This window comes from Molothrus aeneus, chromosome 9, assembly GCF_037042795.1.
Source record: "Molothrus aeneus isolate 106 chromosome 9, BPBGC_Maene_1.0, whole genome shotgun sequence".
Lineage (NCBI taxonomy): Eukaryota > Metazoa > Chordata > Aves > Passeriformes > Icteridae > Molothrus > Molothrus aeneus.
In genome coordinates this window covers 28,139,211-28,161,078 of record NC_089654.1, presented here as the reverse complement: position 1 = coordinate 28,161,078, position 21,868 = coordinate 28,139,211, and the positions used below count along the sequence as shown (strand labels likewise).

The 21,868-nt window shown below is 51.5% G+C and overlaps 1 protein-coding gene across 1 annotated transcript; it reads left to right on the top strand.

The window, feature by feature from the left end:
* The first annotated feature begins 8,091 nt into the window (after positions 1 to 8,091).
* STX6 (syntaxin 6) lies at positions 8,092 to 21,782 on the top strand. The gene is made up of 8 exons (XM_066555900.1): positions 8,092 to 8,183; positions 10,595 to 10,764; positions 11,279 to 11,373; positions 13,020 to 13,082; positions 15,155 to 15,277; positions 16,469 to 16,575; positions 18,070 to 18,164; positions 19,638 to 21,782. Exons 1-8 carry the CDS (start codon positions 8,149 to 8,151, stop codon positions 19,712 to 19,714), a joined length of 765 nt encoding a protein of 254 aa, XP_066411997.1. The 5' UTR covers positions 8,092 to 8,148; the 3' UTR covers positions 19,715 to 21,782.
* Positions 21,783 to 21,868: the final 86 nt, after the last annotated feature.

The window sequence follows — 21,868 nt, the reverse complement described above, 5'->3', positions numbered from 1 at the left end:
AAGGACCCACGTTAACAGAGGATTAACCCTTAAAAGCAACAGCCTGTTTCATATTCATACACCTCATACATGATGCATAAATTCCATTCAAACACAGGATTCTGTCTGGGCAGTGTCAGCTTCTTCCTCTGTATCCTAACGGCATCTTCATGACTGAGCAAGGCAGGAAGAAGTTCATTTTTTCTGATAAGGGAGCAATAAATTCTTTTTCTCTGAAATATTTAGGTGTCCTGTGGCTGCTATCTGGTGTGAGTCCTCTTTAAAAAAAAAATAAATCTTACATAGCATAGTTTCTATTTTAACCTTATGTTATAACCTTAAACTACATTTAACACACTACTTGAGAAAATCAATACAGCATAACTTTCTAACATAACACATATAATATTTATTTTAATATTTGTGAAAAGCCAATCATAAAATATGCATTTTTCACATATTCAGACCAGGATTCATGAGTTAGAGCCTTCCTGAGAGGAGAGTGGGAACAAAGCCATCAAAAGCCCCTCACCACCAGCGGTGCTGAGGCAAAAGCCTTCACACCAACAGCTGCCTGGAGCAAAAACAGAACTTCAGGACAGCCAAAGCCCCTGGGAGATCCAGGCACGTCCCCAGTGATTGCTGACGTAAAGCAAACAGGACAGGGAGGAACATTTCCAAATGGGAATCTATCCACAGCTTGAGTTCATTTCTGGATGGGAATAAACATCTAAATTGCAAGGCACCCATGTGGAGCTCAGGAGGAAGAGGAGGAAAGTTATCTGGGGTTGGGTTTTTCCCCCAGAAAAAAGCAGTGATTCACGTGGATGCCACCTGGACCTGCCACAATCGGATATGGGTAACTAATCCCCCAGGGTTCCCAACTGCTCTGCTTTATCCTTGCTTGGAGATAAGGTCACAGGAGCTGGGAACCATCCCAAAACACAGCCCAGAGAGCCAAACACTCATCGCTGATGAATGAGAGCCTAACACAAGTGAAACAAACACAAACAAATCAATACAGACGGAAAGGCAAAGGAGAGGAAGCAGCTCCCTCAGCTTCTGAGAGCGCTGAGACACCCGCCCCAAAACCACAGGGAGGTGTGAGCTGCAGCACAGCCATGCACTAGAAAGCAAAGGGGTTTTCCAGGGTTAAACCCCCTTCCCATGGCAGAGATCACAGTGCTGCTGTCCCAGGCAGGCAGGACTCTCTCCTACATTTACTTCTTTTTAATTTTCACCAGTGATTTGGGATTCCCCCTTCTCCCCCCTGTACAAATGGTTTAAAATTTCCCTTCCCTCCCTCTGAGCCACTGGCTTGGGATTTCCCTCTGCTCCCCTGGAGAGCAGTGACCTGTCCCTCTGCCCATCAGATATCCTGCTGCTCCTCCAGCAGCCTCTCCAAACACAAAGAGGGGGGAAAAACAAAAAATCCCCCTCCCAGCTATCAGCTTCTTCAGGCAGCTGTTTCCCTTGGAAAAAATGTGACCCCGACATCTTTCAGTGGGTTATGGTCCTGGTTTGGGTTTCCTGGGGAAAAAATGCATTTATTTGTCTGGGGTTTCCTATCAGACAACCCTTCTATTGTACTCTACCTTCCTGTATGTTTTTTGCCCTCTCTGACACGCCTGCAATGGGTCCTGTGCCACTTCCAAAGGCTGCCTTGTGTCCAGGGCATAAAGAAACAGGCCAGCCCTGGGATGAAACACGGGAAAAACTCCATGTTTTTCTCTGCAGTGATTTCCTCCCCAGCAAACTGAGCTCGAGCAGGCAGCAGCCTCGGTCACTGGAGCTAAACATCCCCAATTAATCACGGGAACTCCTCAGCCACAGCCCAGCCATCCTCAGGGTGCTTTGTCTGCCTAATTATCTTTCCCCCCTCTCCCTGCATCTCAATGTCACCTTCCTCGTAGCCAAGGGGCAAATGACAGCCGCGTTCCGTGTGCAGATGTGTCCTCGGTGCCAGCTTAGGAGGGATGGGGAGGTGGCACAGGGATGGTCCCGAGCCACAGAGCTGCCTGCTCTGCTTCCCACTCCCTTCCAGGCCTCCCAGGGGGACCAGGGACTTTGGGACCTGCCAGAAAATCACACCACAGAGTAGCAGCAAGGGCAGAGCAGGTCCTCTGCAAGGGCAGGATGTGTCCTCGGTGCCATTACTTCCTGCGGGATGGGGAGGTGGCACAGGGATGCTCCCAAGCTGTGGAGCTGCCTGTCTGCTTCCCACTCCCTTCTACATCCCCCAGGCTGACCAGGGACCTTGGGACCTGCCAGAAAATCACACCACAGAGTAGCAGCAAGGGCAGAGCAGACCCTCTGCAAGGGCAGAATGTGTCCTCAGTGCCTCTGCTTCCCACTTTAGGTGGCATGGGGAGGTGGCACAGGGATGCTCCCGAGCTATGGAGCTGCCTGCTCTGCTTCCCACTCCCTTCCAGGCCTCCCAGGGGGACCAAGGACCTTGGGACCTGCCAGAAAATCACATCACAGAGTAGCAGCAAGGGCAGAGCAGACCCTCTGCAAGGGCAGGATGTGTCCTCAGTGCCTCTGCTTCCCACTTTAGGCAGGATGGAGAGGTGGCACAGGGATGCTCCCAAGCTGTGGAGCTGCCTGCTCTGCTTCCCACTCCCTTCCAGGTCCCCAGAAGGACAAGGGACCTTGGGACCTGCCAGAAAATCACACCACAGGAGGAGCAGCCACTGCTGAGAGCAGCAAGGGCAGAGCAGATCCTCTGCAAGGGCAGAGCAGATCCTCTCTGTGTCAAATCCCTCCTCCCAGCAAGGGAAACTGTGAAATGAAACATCTGTGCTTGGCAGCAGGGGTTGGCTGCCTCAGCCCCTGTTGATCTCTGCCCCTTCCCTCTTCCTTTGACCACCCTGTCCTTCTCGTGGTTTGTGGGGAGCCTGGAGCCCACAGAGACCATCCATGGACACAGGAATTACAAGGAAGTTTTTAGGGTTTAGAGGCTGCCTGGGAAATGTTCCTTCTAATTTCACCCATAACAAGGACCCTGGCAGCCCAGCACCTCGCTGCTTCTGCAATTGAACCATCTCTTTTTGGATCCTTGTAAGATCTCAGCATCCCTGGCATCCCACAGCAGGCAATCCCAGGGATTCATCCTGCAGAAAGCCATCCTGCCTTTCCTCGACTTCATTTCCCCATTTCATTCACCAGAACACTGAATATTTAACTCCACACCAGTGTTTTGTATCATCATCCCTGCCCTAATTCTCTTAAAACCACCACTGACAATTTCCAACTATCACTAAAAACGAAAATGAGGAGGAAAACCACCAAAGCATCTGAAAACATTTATGGCTTCTTCCTTTAGCTGTAAAACCTTTCCAGGGGTGGGGAGGGGAAAGTCCCCTCTACTTTTATAAATCCAAATTCAAACCAACCCAGCTTTTCCCTGAGAAGCAAAGGCACTTCTTCCATACCAAATCCACATTCTTTGCACCAAGCTAGGATGGGATCACACACACACACCCCCCCTCCCCACCGTGCATGTACACACATGCCACAAAGATTTTCCTGATAAAAGTTCCAGGGAGCCCAGCTCTTCCCTGCAGACAGCTGGGATTCTGATGAGCTGGCACTTTTCACGGTGCAGAAATGTTTCATCAGATCTTTCCTGACCAGTTCTGCAGCTGTGTGCTCTGCACCCAGCTCTCCTCTCCCAGCAGGAATTGCTTAGCTGAGCACGCTGAAGAGCTCCCAAAAATCTCCTCGCTGCCTCCAAGCCCCAAATCAGAGCTTCCCTTATGGAACAGCAAAAAACAGCCTGGTTTCTGAAGAATACAAACCACAGTGTGGTTGGAATGGCTTTCAGGAAAAAAAATCTAAATAATTTACTACATCACGTAAATTAATTTCTAGCATCAAAGATCAGGCTGTCTCTTTTATCCCTTGAAAGTTTACAACTTCTCTAAATTTGGTAAAAATCCTTATTTTCATCCTTCAACAGCTCTGTGAAGCTTTACACTTTTTTGCAAATGGACTCAACGATCTTAGGTATTTAACAACTTAAGTGATTCTGTAAAAAAAAAAAACAAAACAACATTTTCAAATAAGTGTTCAAATACTTTATTGAAGGATTTCTGAAAGCAAAATTCTAGGTAATTACTCCTAGTAATTCTAAGAGGCTACAGGACATTTTCCCTTTTCCATTCCCAGTGCAGCAAAGGTTTCAGGCACAGGTGGAAGTCACAGGAGGATCATGAGGTTTTGGGGAAGCACAAGATCCTTGTGGGACAGGGACAGACAAACTGGACCAGCAACTCCTTGGAACTCTGTTTGTTCCTGGAGGGAACCTCCCATGCTAAGCACACCTGTGGCAGGGACGCCCCAAATGCTGCCAGCGTGGGAAAGTCATCCCAAATTCAGCAAGGAAAGGCCAGCAAATGCCAGCCCTAAAGCTTCCACCTGCTGCAGCACTCCTGGTGTGGGGCTGGCCAGAGCAGGAGGTGGATTTCTCAGCCCAAGAGCTGCAGAAACCGGTTCAACGTGTGCCACAGCCTTCCCAGCCCAGGCTGAGCGTGAGGAAAGCTCTACTGGGATTGCAAAAGCTGCTCCTGCTGTTCCCATGCTGAGGAGGCACCTCTGCAAACAGGGCTTGTGGCCGCTGCCACCTTTGGGAAGTGCAGGCCAGGACGTGCTCTTTGCTTAAAATATGGGGGATTCACAGAATTCAGAATGACCAAGTTGGAAGAGACCTTCAAGATCATTGAGTCCAACTACGAAAAATGCGTATTTTATGATTGGCGTTTTTCACAAATATTCAAATGAATATGTGTTATGTTAGAAAGTTATGCTGTCTTAATTTTCTTAAGTAGTGTGTAAAATATAGTTTTAGGACTGTCACTAAGATAGCAGCCACAGGACACCTGAATCTTTCAGAGAAAGGGAATTTTTTGCCCCATTATCAGGAGAAACAAGCTTCTTTCACCTCGCTTACCTATTAAGACACCGTCAGGATTCAGAGGAAGAAATTGACACTGACCAGACAGAATCCTGTGTTTGAATGGAATTTATGCATCATGTATGAAGTGTATGAATATGCAAAAGGTTATTGCTTTTAAGGGTTAATCCTCTGTTAACATGGGACCTTTTTTGGGCTTATTTTGCCTAGAAAAGGTACCTGGACTGTCTGTAACTCTTTGTTTCTGTTGTTTCATATAGTCCTAATCCAAATTGTCCAAATTATTATTACTCTAATTATATTGCTATTTTTATAACCATTTTATTACTATTAAACTTTTAAAATTTAAAAAACAAACAAACAAACAAACAAGTAATTGGTGTTTTTCACCCAACCCAGCCCCAACACCTCAACTAAACCCTGGCACCCAGTGCCGCATCCAGGCTTTGTTAAACACACCCAGGCATGGCGACTCCACCATTCCAGAACTTTATCACCCTTCCTGTAAAAAACTTCTGGCCAAGCCTCTGCAAAATCATCCCAGGTGGGAGTAAGGCAGGGACACCCCTCTGCTGTGTGTATGCTGGCATCATCCCCCTCCTGCCAGCTGCTGCAAGCCCAGGAGCTGTGCTCAGCTCCTAAAGAACCCAGAGATGTGGGAATGAGGGATCCAGGGATCCTCACTCAGGGATGGACAACACCCAAGGGCTGTTCCTGCTGCTCACAGGGCAGGAGGAAGGAAGCAGAGCCTGTTCTCAGCTCCTAAAGAGCCCAGAGATTTCAGAGGTGGGAATGAGGGATCCTCAAACACTCAGGGATGGACAATATCCAAGGGCTGTTCTCACCCCTGACAAGGCAGGAGGAAGAAAGTAGAGCCTGTACTCAGCTCCTAAAGAACCCAGATTTGAGAGAGCTGGGAATGAGAGATCCTTACTCAGGTATGGACAACATCCCAACCACACAGGGCTGTTCTCGCCCCTGACAAGGCAGGAGGAATGAAACAGTGCCTGTGCTCAGCTCCTAAAGAGCCCAGAGATTTCAGAGAGGGGAATGAGGGATCCTCACTCAGGGATGGACAGCATCCCAGCCACACAGGGCTGTTCTCACCCCACAGAAGGCATGAGGAAGGAAGCAGAGCCTGTGCTCAACTCCTAAAGAACCCAGAGATTTCAGAGAGGGGAATGAGGGATCCTCACTCAGGGATGGACAATATCCCAGCCACACAGGGCTGTTCTCAGTGCTCACAGGGCAGGAGGAAGGAAGCAGGGCCTGTGCCTCTGCAGGGCAGGAAGGGCAGCAGGAGCCGAGCAGACTGCCTGTGCCTCCCTCCTGCTTCCTCCCTCACTGCCTGGGAACACAGCCTGGCTGAGCCACTCCTGCAGGACACAACCCCACAGTGCCAAGGTTTTTGTGTTTTGCTCCATGGAACTGGAGGAAGGAGGCTGGCTGGTTTTTATGAGGTTTTAAACACTGCAAATCCTGTGAGAGGGAAGGAGTTTAGTCTTCTGGGTTTGGCATAAAGCACAAAATTTCTTCCCAACAGAAGAGTCTGACATGAACAACACTGCTGCTAACTGCAGGTGTGTGAGGAGATGGTGCTTGGATGCCTTACCTCCCTTCCTCTCTGCACTGAGCAGGCTGCTTTTAGCTCTCTAAAATAAAAAATTAATCCATATAACACAAGGAATGGGACACACACCACTTTCTGCATGGTCTTGCTGGTGGCACAGTGGTGCTAAGGACTGTGGACCATTGTGGGAAGGCATAAAGCACAAAATTTCTTCCCAAAATGAACAACACTGCTGCTAACTGCAGGTGTGTGAGGAGATGGTGCTTGAACACCTTATCTCACTTTCTCTCTGCACTGAGCAGGCTGCTTTTAGCTCTATAAAAGAAAAAATTATTATCTTTAATCCACAAAACCCAAGGGATGGAATACACACCACCTCTTGCACAGTGCTGCTGGTGGCAGAGTTGTGCTAAGGACCATTATGGGAAGGCACTACCTGGGAAGATGTCACCACCCCTGTCCTTGTAGGGCTGCTGAGAGCAGAGTGTTGGGGTCAGTGATCCTTCATGCCTATTCTCCCTGATCAGAGCACATTGGGAGTGCTGCAGGCAGCTCTGGGCTCTGAGGAAGGGGTGCCAAGGAGATGGAGCCAGACTCTGCTCAGGGGTGCCAACCACCAGGACACAGGGGGGAAAAGGTGGGAAATGCACAGCAAGTTCCACCTGAACAAAAGGAAGAACTTTGTCTCTGTAGGATGGAACAGAGTGCCCAGAGAGGTTGCAGTGTCCCCCACTGGAGATGTCCCAGCGCCGTGTGGGCACAGCCCTGTGCCACTTGCTCTGGGGTGAGGGGGGAGGTGGCACAGGGCTGTGCTCCCTCCTGACCTGAGTGTGAAAAACGCCAATCACTTGTTTTTAAAATTTTAAAAGTTTAATGGTAGTAAAATGGTTATAAAAATTGCAATATAACTAGAGTAATTAAAATTTGAACAATTTGGATTAGGACAATATGAGACAATAGAAACAAAGAGTTATGAAGGTCCAGGTACCCTTTTCTGGGAAAATAAGCCCAATAAAGGACCCACGTTAACAGAGGATTAACCCTTAAAAGCAACAGCCTGTTTCATATTCATACACCTCACCCATGATGCATAAATTCCATTCAAACACAGGATTCTGTCTGGGCAGTGTCAGCTTCTTCCTCTGAATTTTAACGGCATCTTCAGGACTGAGCAAGGCAGGAAAAAGTTCATTTCTTCTGATAATGGAGCAATAAATTCTCTTTCTCTGAAAGATTCAGGTGTCCTGTGGCTGCTATCTCGCTGCGAGTCCTTTCTTTAGGAAAAAAAGTATCCTACATAGCATAGTTTCTATTTTAACACTATGTTATAACCCAACACTATATTTAACACACTACTTAAAAAATTAAGACAGCTTAACTTTCTAACATAGCACATATAATATTCATTTGAATATTTGTTAAAAGCCAATCATAAAATACGCATTTTTCACACGAGGGCCACCGGGGCTCTGCGGGAGCTTTTCGGGCAGAGCCGGGACAAGGCCGCGATCCCACAGCGCACCCGGCGCGCAGAGCCCGGCCGCCGCCATGATAGGGTGACGTCACCTGCCACGCCCCACCCGCGCGCAGCGGGGGCGTGGCCCGCAGAGGGCGTTGTGTGGGCGTGTCCCGATGGAGGGGGCGTGGCCTGGCGGCGGCCGTGGCGTGCGGCGGCGGCAGCGCCATGTCGATGGAGGACCCCTTCTTCGTGGTGAAGGGGTGAGCGCCGCGCTCCGAGCGCGCCGGGCCGCGGGGAGAGGGGCGCCAAACGGGCCGGGAGACTCATCAGGGCGCAGAGGGGGCGGGCAGGGCCGCCGCGCAGCTCGGGAGGGCCGCGGAGCGGGGGGCGAGCGGCGGGCGGGGGTCTGTGTGTGAGGGGGGGAAAATGGCGGCCGGGCCCCCCAGTGCTGCTGAGGGGCTGAGGGAGGGCTGTGGGGGCTGTGCGGCCCGGCCAGCGAGGCAATGCGGGCAGCACGGCAGGGGCCGGGCCGCGGCCGGGCCTCCTCGGGCTCTGTGAGGGCCCCCCGGCCTTGGGGCCAGCGGGCAAAGCGGGGCTGGGGGTTCGCGGCTGGAAGGCGGGGGGACAATGGGGAAAGGTGGAGAGGAGCAGGGAGCAGCTGTGGGACAAACAATGGCCCTGAGAGGAAGCCTGCAGAGAACGCAGGGAAATACCAGCTAAAGGTGGCCAAAGGAAAATTGTCATTAATAGGGTGGAAGGAGCTCTGTTGGAGACGGTCCAGTGGACGCCACAAAGATGATTTGGGGACTGGAGCATCTCTCTGGTAGGGAGAGACTGGAGGAGCTGGGCCTGTTTAGTCCAGAAAAGACAGAGGGGATCTCATCAGTCCATATAAATATCTCTAAGGGTGTCAGGAGGATGGTGCCAGACTCTTTGCAGCAACAGGCCATAAGCTAAAACACAAAAAGTTCCACCTCAAGGTGAGGAAGAACTTTACAGTGAGGGTGGCAGAGCACTGGAAAATGCTTCCTAGGGAGGTCATGGAGTTTTCTGGAGACACTCCGAACCTGTCTGGAGGTATCCCTGTGTCCCCTGCTCCAGGTGACAGTGCCTTGACAGGGGCTTTGGACTGGATCATCCACAGAGATCCCTTCCAACCCCAGCAATTCTGTGATTCTGTGAAAGCAGCTCCATCACTAAACACTGCTCACGGGCCACCTTCAGCTTCTGCTGGGGGCTGGTCTTCTGCCCCTTGTCACAGCAAAACAGCCCTGAGGGGCAGCACAGGGGCTCCTGGTGGGGTGTTTGGGAGAGCCATGCAAGAACAAAAGCGTGAGAAGGGAAACTGATGCAGCCAGGGAAAGTGAATCCCTTCACCAGGTTGAACTAAGAGGAAAGTGTAGGAGTTGCCACGGGTGGGGAGCAAATGTCTGTCCTGTCAGACTTTCCAGAGATGTTCCTGCAGCGTGTGGGGAAGGGCAGGGAGGGGAAAGGGGATGTGCTGCCGCTCCCACGGTTAATTATTACCTGGCAGGTCGGAGGGGCTGCTGCTGGTGTAGCCACCAGAACTGCTCCTGGTTCGCTTTCCTGGTGTCTGTAGCTCCTCCCAGCAGAGGACACCCAGCTCTGCTTTACATTCTTGCTGCTGGGGACTTCCACAAGTGTGGAAAAACAAAAAAAAAAAACAAAAAAAAAGAAACAACAACAAACAACCAACCAAACAAACCCAAAACTTGTGCTGGCAAGTAGAGGAGGGAATGAAGTTTTCCAGATGCTCAGTGCAGGCTGCTGGCTTTAGGGCACTCAGAGTGGCAGAGTAGTGGAAGGGACACACATCAGAGTAAACTGCAGCTTAGACAGCAACTGGAGAACTTCAGGCCCTGGTGGAACTTCGAGAGCTGCAGTCCTGGCAGGACAGAACATCCCTTCATCTGGCCTGGGCCTCCCCTGCTTTCCTTCACTGGGGTGAAACATCTGACTGCTCTGTGCAAGCTCACGGTGGACACCAGCACAGTCTGATCTCATGTCCCCTCCTAATCCCAGCTCCCTGTGAACCTGGGGGAGCAGTTCACAGCTCAGGACCACAGAGTCTGTAAATGCAGCTAACCACACTGAGAGTCTGTGACCCAAATTTACAAACCTGCTTGCCCCAAAGCAGAGCTGTCAGCAGTGCCTTCCCCTGCTGTGAATGCACTCTCTCCTAAAGAGCTTAGAGCAGCAGAAAAAACTTGTGTTTCCTAAGCCACCATAGTAGGCCTGTGTATTTTTTTTAAATGCTGAATTAAAATAAACAATTCTGTACTCAACAATCTGCCTGGCTGTGGTGTGGGGACAGTTCTTGTAACTCTGTGTGCCCTTGGGGTATCTTACAAAGAATGCAAAGGGTGGATTGCCAAAGAGCTGCCTTGTTCAGACCCTCTGCCCTGGCTTGCCTGGGTGACACTCAGCATCTTCCCCTGGACAAATAGGTCCCTTCATGAATAACTTCATGCTGCAGTGAGATGCAGGGCAAATCCTTATTTTACAAAATAAACACAAAGTTGTTGGAAGGAGAGATGTTTGGGGTGAAGCTGTGGCATCCCTGCTCAGCTGGACACGGGGCTGTCCCGGTGTCACTGCTGCAGGGCAGCTGGGGATAATTCTTGGCTTCTCTTCACTCTGCTGGCTGCAGGGAGGTGCAGAAAGCTGTGAACACTGCCCAGGGGCTCTTCCAGAGGTGGACAGAGCTCCTGCAAGATCCCTCCATCGCCACAAGAGAAGAAATCGACTGGACCACTAATGAGCTCAGGAACAACCTGCGGAGCATCGAGTGGGACCTGGAGGACCTGGATGAAACCATTAATATCCTTTCTATGGCCCTTTGGGGGTAGCTGCAGTTCTCAGGTTGTACTAAATAGCCAAGTCCCAGTGCTTGTCACTTTGCAAAAATCAGGATTGGATTTTGCGTTCTCAAATTGCAAATGAGACATTAAGGCAAGGATTTTCCTTTTGCCTTTTTGCAAAGTATATTCTGAGGGGCTTTGTTGTAGAAAGCCTATTGTGTTGTGTGAATCTGGATTTCTGCAGGGTCAGTTCATTCTCTAGGCTGCCTTCCAGAAATGCTCCTTTTCCCTGAGTGCTCCTGAAAACTCTGCACAGCACCACAGAACCAAAAAACACGTGGAAAAGAGAAACCTTGTGTGTGTTTCCCTGAGCTGCATGGCACATTCCTGCTGTGTCTCCCGTTCCATCCAGCCTGCTGCTCTTTGTTAGTCACATTGTGGGACAGGCACACCACAGTGGTCCCTTGGCACCCTTTGTGTGTCTGTGTGTGTGCCCAGTGCCACTTCTGGGGGCTCCTTGACTCGGTGCCCAGGCATCGTGGAGGCAAACCCACGGAAATTCAACCTCGATGCCACGGAGCTGGGGATCCGCAAAGCCTTCATCACCAGCACGCGCCAGGTGGTCAGGGTAAGGAGCCTGCCCTTGGGCTCGGGGCCTGGGGGCAACGGGGGGCTAAAAAAGGAAATCTGTGCTGGGTTAGGGAGCAGAGAATAAAGCTGCTACTTGCTGAGTCTCAGGCTTCCTCCTCTTCCCTGTGCGTTCTCTCCTGGAGCTGCCCAGAAGGGTTTGGGGGTGCAGGTGCCCCATGGAATTCCCTCCTTTTGTGCTGCTGACCCTTGAAGCCTTCACAGTGCTCTGGGAGCCTGTGGTAGCAGGAGGAAGAGTGAAGACCCAGCTGCAAATGTGCAAACTCTGCAGCTTCAGAGTTGAGGGAAATCTCGACAGTCCTGACCATTTGTAGCACTGGTTTTCAGCAACAGGGAGACCACTTTGAACACTGACAGGTGTTTATAGCCTGCTGTTATTGACATGGTGACTTCAACTTCCTACCACTGCAAAATAGTCCAAACAACCACTGGATTTATTTTTAACTTGAGGAAGACTTTTTTTTTTTAGTTTAAGCTTACACTTGAGAAGCAAAAAGGGGATTTTAACAACTTGGTGGTAACAAATAGAGAGGAAACATCTTTCCAAAGCCTGGTAACAAGCTGCTAGTTAGGAAGTTTTCTGCCTATTAATAGCTACACTGAGTTTCTGCTGTCCCTTATGACTCTGATGTTCCTGCTCCACAGAATGCACTGGTGTGGCTGGCAGCAAGCCTGTTCCCCTACCTGCAGTCCTGTGGTCTGGATGCAGTGCCTGGGAACTGATCCCACAACCACACTGGCCCCAGGTAGCAGGCACGTGTTTACTGCCTTGCCCGTGGTGTAGTCCACTCCCTAATGGGCAGGATCAGGCAAGTCTGCTCTCTGGTCCTCTTCTCCTGGCTGAAAAATGCTGGCTAATGGCTTTTGCAGCAGTGTCTCCCACTGGGAAATGAAATTTGTAAGTGGACCTGTGCAGCTGGCTTCCAGTTTCCATGGGGGAAATTTGTGATGTGCTACAGCCAGTGAGAATTAACCAAGTGGGATGTGGTGGTGCTCTTTGGTGATGTGTTGCACACCTCTGAACAGTAAAACACATCTGAATCCTCTGCTGGTGGATCAGCCTCTGCCAGATGATGTTGGCTCCTTGCTAATTTATGAAAACCAGGTTATTGTCCTGGGGAGCCTTCTGTGGTTAGTGACTTTCTGCAGGAATTCCAGCAAAAATTAATTGGTAGGAGAGAACACTGACACAGTCAGACAGGATGGCCACAGGACAGCAAATCCACCTTCTGCTATGGAATATAAAACCAGATGCAGTTGGGAATAAAGCACAGGAGGTTACAGGCTTCAAGGCCTTGAAAGACACTTCCTTAACATTCTGTCAACAGGAACATTCATTTATTCACAAATCAGCATGGTTCTGGTTGTAGTGGAGAAAAATGAGTAGTAAATGAGGAATATTTTCAAAATATCCCAATGCTGTTGATTCCAGAATTAGTATAACAATGAAACTTTCTACAGTGTGTTTCCAGACTCTTCAAAAGTGTGGGTTTTCAAAGAAAATCTCCCTTCCCTCTTTCCCCCTTGTAGAAGCCTTGCTGGGTATAAACAGCCCTGTAGCACCCTGAATTTGCCTGTCACCTCAAATCCAATGCTCACATGGTCCTTCTTTTGTTGAATGAACAGGACATGAAGGATCAGATGTCAAACTCTTCCATGCAAGCACTGGCTGAAAGGAAAAACAGGCAGGTGAGAATGAGAAATGGGCAATTTATTTCTGCTACAATGTGTGTCCTGTCTGGAGTCCCTCCCCCTACAGGCCTCGGGTGTGGGAAGGGGCTCCCAGGCTGGCTGTGAGCTGTGTCCATTTGGCTGCCCTGGGAGAGCTGGTTCTCACAGGCTGCCAGCCTCTCCCAAGCCTCTCTCAGAGCTCTAAGTCAGCACTCACCATCTGGCTCTGTCTTCAGAGCTGCTTGTTTACAACTGTCAGCATTGCACCATCCCATGGAAAGGGAAATCTCCCTCCTCCTCCTCCTCCCCGGGGGGAAGCAGCTCAGAATCCATGTCAATGAATGTAATCCTGCACTCTGCTGGATTTAGGAGCCAAGTTGGTGCAATATCCTTTCATGCAGCTGCTTCTCGTAACAGCCATGTAAGAAGATGGAAGGAGCTCCAGGGGTCTGGTGTTGTCTGCACTTGTAATCTAAGGAATAGAAATAGATGCAGCTTGTGCTGCTTCCTGGCTGATGGAGAGGCTGGAAGGAGATACTGGAGCTGACTTCAGACCCACTGCAGTAAAAGCTGATGTGTGCTTCATACAGTGAATTGTCTGTACTGCATCAGCCTTGCCACACGTGGCAAAACAACAAACTGAGAAGCACAGAACTCATTCCTGAGCTTGTCACAGGGTTAATTAATGTGCTTGGCAAACACTCCCAGCAACAAAGTCCCTGACACCCTTGCTCAAACAAGTCTGTAGCTTTCCCTGTGATTTGCTGCTTTCCTTTGCATGAGGTTCCTGATAGCTGCAGGAGACCATATGGCCCAGCTCATGCAGTGACATCTGGTCAGGAAGGCTGACTTCCCCTTGCTGCCTTCCTCTCCCTTCCCAGCCCCTCACCTTCACTCCAGACTGCAAGGCTTGTGCTGGGCTTTGTGTCTGAGCAATGACCTGACCCTCACAGCCCAGGCTGGCAAACAGGCCCTTTCTATTGAAGCTGCAGGCAAAGCTAGTGAACTGAATAAAATATTAAATCAAAAGGAGCTGCCCTTGTCACAGACTGGAGGGACCAGGAGCTTGCTCAGTGTCTTGGGGGCAGAAAAAGCCAGATGTCCTGCTGCTTCCTGCATGGTCAGTCTGTCAGCTTTCCTCACCCCTCCCTGAACCTTGTCAGTCAGGTGAACCATAGACACTGTCTGGTTTTCAGTCTGACAGAGCAGCCTGGTCATTGTCTTGCTGTTCTTCACAAATACTCAGTCATTGCATCCTGCCCACAACCAGGAGCTGCAGGATGGTCTCTACAAGTCAGCCTGGCTTCCACACTGGAGGGCAGAGTCCCTAACCCTTCCCTAGTGCTGCACTTCCTCACATGCAGCTCGTGTTCATTCTCCAGCAGCTGTAGCTTGGGTTATTCCTCTTTCAGGGACCAGACATATTTCCCTGAACCCTTTTCAGGGACCAGACATATTTGGCTGGAAAGCCACTTGTCTGCAGGCTTTGCAGAGCTTATCTGTTCAGGTTGTAGGCAGGTAGCAAGAGTAACTTTGTATGCTGGCAGCTGAAGAGGCTGCTGGAGAGATAGGCAGCCTGGATCATAGAACATAAAGGTACAGCACTGCTCTGGTTATAGATTGCATTATTTTACTGTCAGCTCAACTGGTTAAGTACTTTATCCAGACCCTCTTAAGCCCCTGTCATTAGCAGCAGAGGTCTCAGATGCAGCTGTACATGTATTAACACAATATACCCAGACACTTCCCAGCTCACATGTCCCAGCACACAGTGCTGCCTCCTGAGCAGGCCTCTGCCAGCCCTTTGTGCTGTGCAGGCCTCCTGCACACACAGGCCACACTCCAGCTCTCCTGCCGCTGGAGAGGCATCTCTGCAATCCCAGGCTGCAGAGACTTCCCAGGCTGGCGTTTTGGCTCTGTGTTGGTTTAGTTCCTGACAGCATTTTGGCTGAGCAGCAGCAGAGCAGGAGGAAGGGGATGCTGTGTGCCTGTGTACACGAGTGTTGCCTTGTCTGCCTTCCCACCTCACCCTGGAGACGGGCTGTGAGCAGACACAAAGGTGTTGCTAAGAGCTCTCTGCATCTGTTCAGGCACTCCTGGGAGAGAGTGGGAGTCAGAGTTGGAGCTCTGGACCTGACAAATACAGCCGTCTGGACCGGGAGCTGCAATTAGCCAATTCACATTTCATCGAGGAGCAGCAAGCTCAGCAACAGGTAAGGCAGCTGGCATCACAGACTAAATAGCTTTGCTTGCCAACTGGGTGCCAGGGGGCTGCTCTGGCTCCAGGAGCCTGACAGTTCTCCTCTCTGCTTGTGGCATGTGTCTGTGCCTGCATTTCCTGTGCAGCACAGCTTTGGGTGATCTGGGCACAAGGTTTTTAACCCTGGAGGCGTGGGACTTCTGCTGGGTTTAGGAGGCAATTGGCACAGTCTGGAAGATGTAGCACACTAGGATTTAATAGTGCAAAGATTGCTGAAATCCTTGGAAGAGTAGGAACACTGCAAAAAGAAAAAGGCCCGTTTGTCTTATGCAACCTCCCCTGGTTTAAAAATATTTGGTGGTGTTTGTGTGCATCCCCCATCAGATCAGGCTGGGAGCAGGAGCACGCGCCTGCTTCCTTTTCCTGCCTTTGTCAGCGTGAGATTAGTGAGAAAGGCTGTGGGAGGCCTTGGGAGAAGCCCTGGTGAGGCACTTCCCAGCTGACAGGGGAGTTTGCCTGGAGAACTGCAGGGCCTTGACACAGGCAGTGACTCGGAGGTGACAAACTCTGCTAAAGCTCCTGAGCCCTGCTGCCACCTTGGCTTCCAGACACGTTTTACCTACTGACTGCAGGGGGATAAACAGCTTCAGAAATAGGTAACTAGGGTAAGGCTAATCCTTAGCGTGACTGTGCCCTGAAAATGACTTAAAACAGCAGCAGACTTATTCCTTTGGCACATTCAGAGCCAGGCTGGCTATTTATAGCTGTAGAAGCTGCCACAGCCTTCTGCTTGCATTAACCCCGTGTTAGCTGTGGCACATTCCAGGTGGCATTTCCCAGGCACAGCATCAGTGTGCCTCCCTGGCCTGCTCACCTTGCCAAGGTTTTGATGAGCAGCCCTTGGAGCTTTCCAAAGTCACTTTAGCTGTGCATGCAGCATGGATGAGCAGAAGCTGGATTTGTAGGGATGTCTGGAGACTGCAGCCTGCCATGGGGATGCCATGCCATGGAGATTTCCCCTAGTTGTCTCCTCTCCAGCATTTCTTAGGAATGCAGTCCTCATTCCTGGTGGCTTAGGTCTGAGCCCAGGCCTCACAGCTGATGTTGGCTGAGCAGCAAGTGCCTGTGCACTGGATGGGCTGGCTCCAAGCCAGCTGCAGGCAGCAGATCTGTAATTGCCCTCTTCTCTTCCCTTTGGCCCCAGCTGATTGTGGAGCAGCAGGATGAGCAGTTGGAGCTGGTCTCTGGCAGCATCGGCGTGCTCAAGAACATGTCCCAGCGCATTGGTGGGGAGCTGGAAGAGCAGGCAGTGTAAGTGTGAGACATGGGGGCAAAAACCTGGCACAGGGCTGGCTGCAACATGGCTGGATGTCCTCACACACCCATCTCTGCCTCTGCTAGAGCCTGGAATTCACTGGTGCCTGAGGCAGTCTGTGGAAAGCATTTTGTACTGCAGTCCCCAAGGATCCAACTGCAACCTCCTTCCTTTAGAAGGCTGCATCTAGGGCAGGCTGAACTGCCACCTTACCTTTCCTCCTCTCCTTTCCACATGCTCCCCCTCAGGCAGCCAGCAGATAAGGGAGGGAGGGGCTGTGCAATGCAGATCCTGGCCACTTCTCCACTCTGCAGGGTTTTGTGCTGCCCCTGGACAGCTGCTGGGGCCAGGAGCTCTCAGCTGTGCCTTGAAACACACAGCACAGAGCTGCTCTTCATCACTGAAGTTAAAAATAACCCTCACCCACGCAAAGGGTTAAAGGGCAGCTCACCAAGTCGTTTTGCATCCATCCATTTACATATAAATTAGATTTCTTTCCCAGTTCTTGTCCTTTGCAAACAAGTTCCCAGTTGTGCAGGCTAGCAGCTATGCTTCCAGAAAGGTTTGAAGGGTTCATGCCTAAAACCCCTCCTTGTCTGGCTGGTAGGAGTCTGGAGGGCCATGTCCCTTGTGAAGTGATTTCATCTTGGATGGAGAGGAGGAACTTTCAACCTGTGTGAAGCTGTGCAGCATGAGAATCCTCTGCTCTCACAGAAGAGATTGGTGTGGTGTGTCTGTTTCTAGATCATCACACAAGCCATCAATGCTTGCAAGATTAGCTCATAACTACCACAGTGAGGTTTTCCCCACTGAATGAAGGTTTAACAAGTGCCCTGGCACTCCAGATGAAGGAGTCTGTCCTTTTAAGTGCATTAAGCTTTAAAGTCCCACTGGCTGGAGACAATTGGATTAGTACCTTGACTCTGGATGTACACTGGCATTGACAAAGCACAGATTCAGGAAGGCTTTCAGATTCATTACAGTCACTGTGTGGAGGAAGTAAAAGGGTAACTTCCATGCAGAGCTTGAAAAGCACCTTAAAAGCAACTGCAGATCTCATTCCCACTTGATACATGACTGAAACAAGATTTTAGTTTCAACTGCAAGCCCTGAAGAAGAAAAGGGATTTAAAGTCCCAGCTGACATGTAGATGCTAATCACAGATTATAAATGAGACGTTCCTTTTGTAAGGAGGAAGGCCCTCCCCCACTCCTCACCTTGCAGATGTGCGTAGAGTTCAGCCACAAACACCCAGGGGAGGCTCAGTCTGGCAGGAATCCCCAGTTACCTCCCACCAAAGCAGAGCTGCTGTTTCAGCAGCTTTTTTCCCCTCCCTCGGGTGCTTCCAGGAGAGGAAGCCACATTCATTTGGTGTGCCAAGGTGTGATACTCAGCTCACATCAGTGCTTGGATCCACGTGTGTGAGCGTGGTGCAGAATGCCCAGGGGATGTGCCAGGTGCTGAGCAGTGCCCTGCCTCTGTGTCCCCAGGATGCTGGATGACTTCTCCCACGAGCTGGACAGCACTCAGTCGCGCCTCGACAACGTCATGAAGAAGCTCGCCAAAGTGTCTCACATGACGAGTGGTAGGTCCTGGGAAGTGGGATCCAGTCCTGGAAAGGGACAGACAAACCCTTGGATCTTCAGGCTGGGACGTGGTGCTCCCACCCAGCCAGCCAAGGGCAGGGAGCAGCTCTCAGTCCTTGAAAGAAGGGGAAGGTTTCCAAGCCCGGCAGCTGCTCCTGCCCAGGCGCTGCTCTGCTGCCTGTCCCCTCCCTTTGTTTTATTTACAGATGCCTTTCTATTTATGCTGCTACTGCTGGGAAAATCCCCCTCTAGCTGCTGGGAGGGGAAGCTCTGCAGCCTCCTGCTCTGCTGCACTTTCCCGGGCTGCCTGTGGAACAAAAGCTGTCAAGGTGCCATTAAACACCGGCCACCAGCACCAGAATGCCTGCAGCAATCCCCTTCCCAAATCCCACCTGCCCTGGGGCTGCTGGTGCCTTCAGGCTGCTGTGGGTCACATCTCTCTCAGCTGGTAGAGGAAAGAGCTGAATTCTGTGCAGAACCCACAGAAAAGTCCTTATAAGGCTGTGCCTGAAGCCAGAGCAAACAGGAAGCCGGGCCTGGCTGCTGGGAAGTCCCAGCTGTGGCTGCCTCTGAGCCTGGCACCGTGCCCAGCCAGCACCTCCTCCAGCACCCCTCTCCCCTGGCTGCCCAGGACCTTGGGAAGGCAGCAGCCTGTCAGGATAAAAAAACATTCCTGCTCTGCAGGATTAGGCTGTCCAAGGGATTTATGAGGTAGTGGGAATACAGCCCCAGAGAGACCACTTGGAGTGCTGATGGTGCACTTTGGGTCAGCAGTGGCTCAGCAGCAGCACAAACACGGGTGAACCCTGTGTCTCTGCCCTTTCCTCTGGGAAAACCCATGGATCTCTGCAGAGTGTTTCTGAGTGTTGTGAAAGAGCTGGAATTTCTGCTGGAATCACCTATTCCAGGGCGAGCAGGAGGGCTCTTTCTGGGGTAGCTGCTGTGCCTAGGAGTTGAGGGAGTGCCAGCAGCCCTGTCCCCACTGCTGCACCGTCATCTCACGGGGCACACAGCAGCTCTCAGAGGTGATGAGCCAATGAGGTGTAAAGATGTCCAGGGAAACCTGATTCCTAGCCCTGTCCTAAGGGAAGCCGCCACAATCTCTTCCTGGCAGAGCTCCTCAGGGCAGCTTCCACCGGATCCCCTCTGGTTCCTCTGGCAAACAGATTGCTCCATGAATGAACAGCAAACACAGCAGCTCTCTGCTTGTTCCTCCCAATTGCTTTGGAGCCAGCTTTTCAAAGCTGTTTGAACTTGGTTGGGAAGAAGCCTCAGAATTCCCACAGCTGTTCCCAAACCCCAGTGTATCCTGGAGGAGAATGCCTCACTTCAATATTCAGCACCACAGCCTTTCCCCCACAGGAACTGTTGTTTTGGCTTTTTGTAGCTTAAGTTTGAATTTGGTTCCTAGCAGAACCAAATTTTTCTTCTCCACTAAAGCAGGAAGACTGATGCTTTCCTTTTCTTTCCAGATCGACGGCAGTGGTGTGCAATTGTTGTCCTCTTCGTCATCTTGCTGGTGGTGCTCATCCTGTTTTTTGTCCTGTGATGACAAAAACTGAACTTCCTGGGACGCCCCCTGCCCGCCCCCTCGCCCCGGCAGCGCGGGCAACAAAACTCTGCCCATTTCCGTCCGCCCACAGACAGAGATCCCCGGCAGGAGCGCCCGCGGCCGCTCTCACCATCCTCCTCCAAGGACTGCGGCATCTCCCCTGGCCCGGGGAGGGGCTGGAGCGCTGGGGCTGCCCCCTGGGCCCGGGCTCCGGCTCTGCGTCCCTGGAGCTGCAGGGGGGCCTGACCCCGCGCTCCCACCCGCTGCAGGTAGGAGCCGCTGGACACGGAGCAGCGAGCCCTGGGGAGGATGGGACGGGGGGAGGAGTGACTGAATTCACTGAGCATTACAAACTGCCTTGCCAGTGCCAGCCTCAGGCATTACTGGGAAGGGTGAACCCCCCCAAGCCACAGCAAGGAAGGGGAGCCCTGGCCCTGGTCCCCGTGCCCCTCCCTGCCTCCTGTGGGCGGGCTCTGTAGCACCAATTCACTGCCGAGAGAGCACGGCGAGTCCTAGCAGAGCTTTCCTGTCCCCTCCCTGGGCAGAGGGCAGGGCTGTAGGGTCTCATGTCCTGCCATCGGCCACCCAGGCCCCATCAGACACCCCAGAGCCTCAAACCTGGGGTGCTGCACACTGAGCACTGGCAATCGGCTGTGAGCCACAGAGGGAGAGTCTTGAAGCTTTTAAACTTGCCTCCCTCATTATACAGGCCTCTAAAGCTCATTGACTGATGCTTTCTTTGCCCTTGTATAACTGAGTCACTGCTTCTGTTTAACAGCTGCTTCCCTTTGGCAAGTGATTTGCCAAGTCTAAAATAACTTATTTTTTTTAAGAAAATAAAAAACTCTAAAGATTTTTTTGATGACCATTTGAGCCATGTTCTCTCTGCGGGTGCATGACACACATGATCAGAGGAACAGTGCTCAGTGATGTATTTTAAGTGTACATGAACTTGTAAATAGGATGTCTTAATTTTTCCCAACTGCTATTTTTTGGACACCTCCGTTGTAAGCAACCAGAAGGCAGGAGATTCAAATTTAGATCATGTTTCCATATTCCTCCCCAGTCCTTTTGTTACCTCCCAGTTGTTTGTCACTCCAGTTGTCTCAGCAGGGTTGGATTCCCTACAGGGAATGTGGAGTAGCCAGGTGGGCAGTACCAAAAATGTGAAGAAAGCTCACCTGGGCAGTATCAGTGCAGAGGAACAGGCAGAGGGACTGTGCTGCAAGCACCAATTGTGGGATGGGGAAAGCAAAAACAGTTTCTTACTCCAGACTGCTCCCATATTTTAAGTTGCAAGCATGAAAAGACTCAGCACAGCCTGGCTTATTGCTCCCAGATGGGGCTGGGGGAGGAACTCAATTGGCACTGATGCAAAGACTTCTGCTGAAATTGCAAATCACCCCCAAAATCATCCACCCCCCGCCTTAGAATCTTGCCACCGGACGGCTTTACCTCCGGAACTGAGCACTCCTCCCCCTCCCGGCTCGGCGGCTCCCTCCGAGCTCTGCGGGCCCCCGTGTCCCTCCCGCAGGCGCTGCATGCACAGCCGGCGGCTCGGTGCCTTCCGCAGCCGGGCGGGGCCGCACGGAGCCGCCCCGCCCGCCCTCCCGGCTGCTCGTCAGTAACGCACACGCGGTGCCTCGGCGCCCACCCGCACTCACCAGTCGAGTGGCTCCTTATCCTTGCAGAGAGCATCCTCGCAGGGCATAGGTGCTGTCTGCTTTCCAAGGCTGGCTGTAGCAGTGTCTGTGGCACTCACTCGCTGGGGCTGGAGCTCTCCAGGAGCAGGTTCCCAGGAGCACGGGTCTGGGCAGGGAGCAGGGCTCGCTGCTGCTGCTGTTTGCACACCTCTGATCGCCGTGTTCCTTCCAGCGTGTTTGTGCATCCTTCGGGAATGACTCCCATGTGGGAGTGCTCCTTTGGTAGTCCAGGGGGTGGCCCAGCTGCTGGCATCACCACAAGCCACCCGAGTGTCTCTGCTCCCTTTCCCCGTGTACATTTGCTTTCCTGTCGCTGGTGGTGCCCTTCCCTTGAACACTAAATAAAGGTGCAGCAGCCTCGATCTCCACTCTTCCTTACCTGACTCTTGCTCCTGGAACAAACTCGGGTGTCCTGGCACCAGGGAGAGGGAAAAGCTCTCCCCCCAGC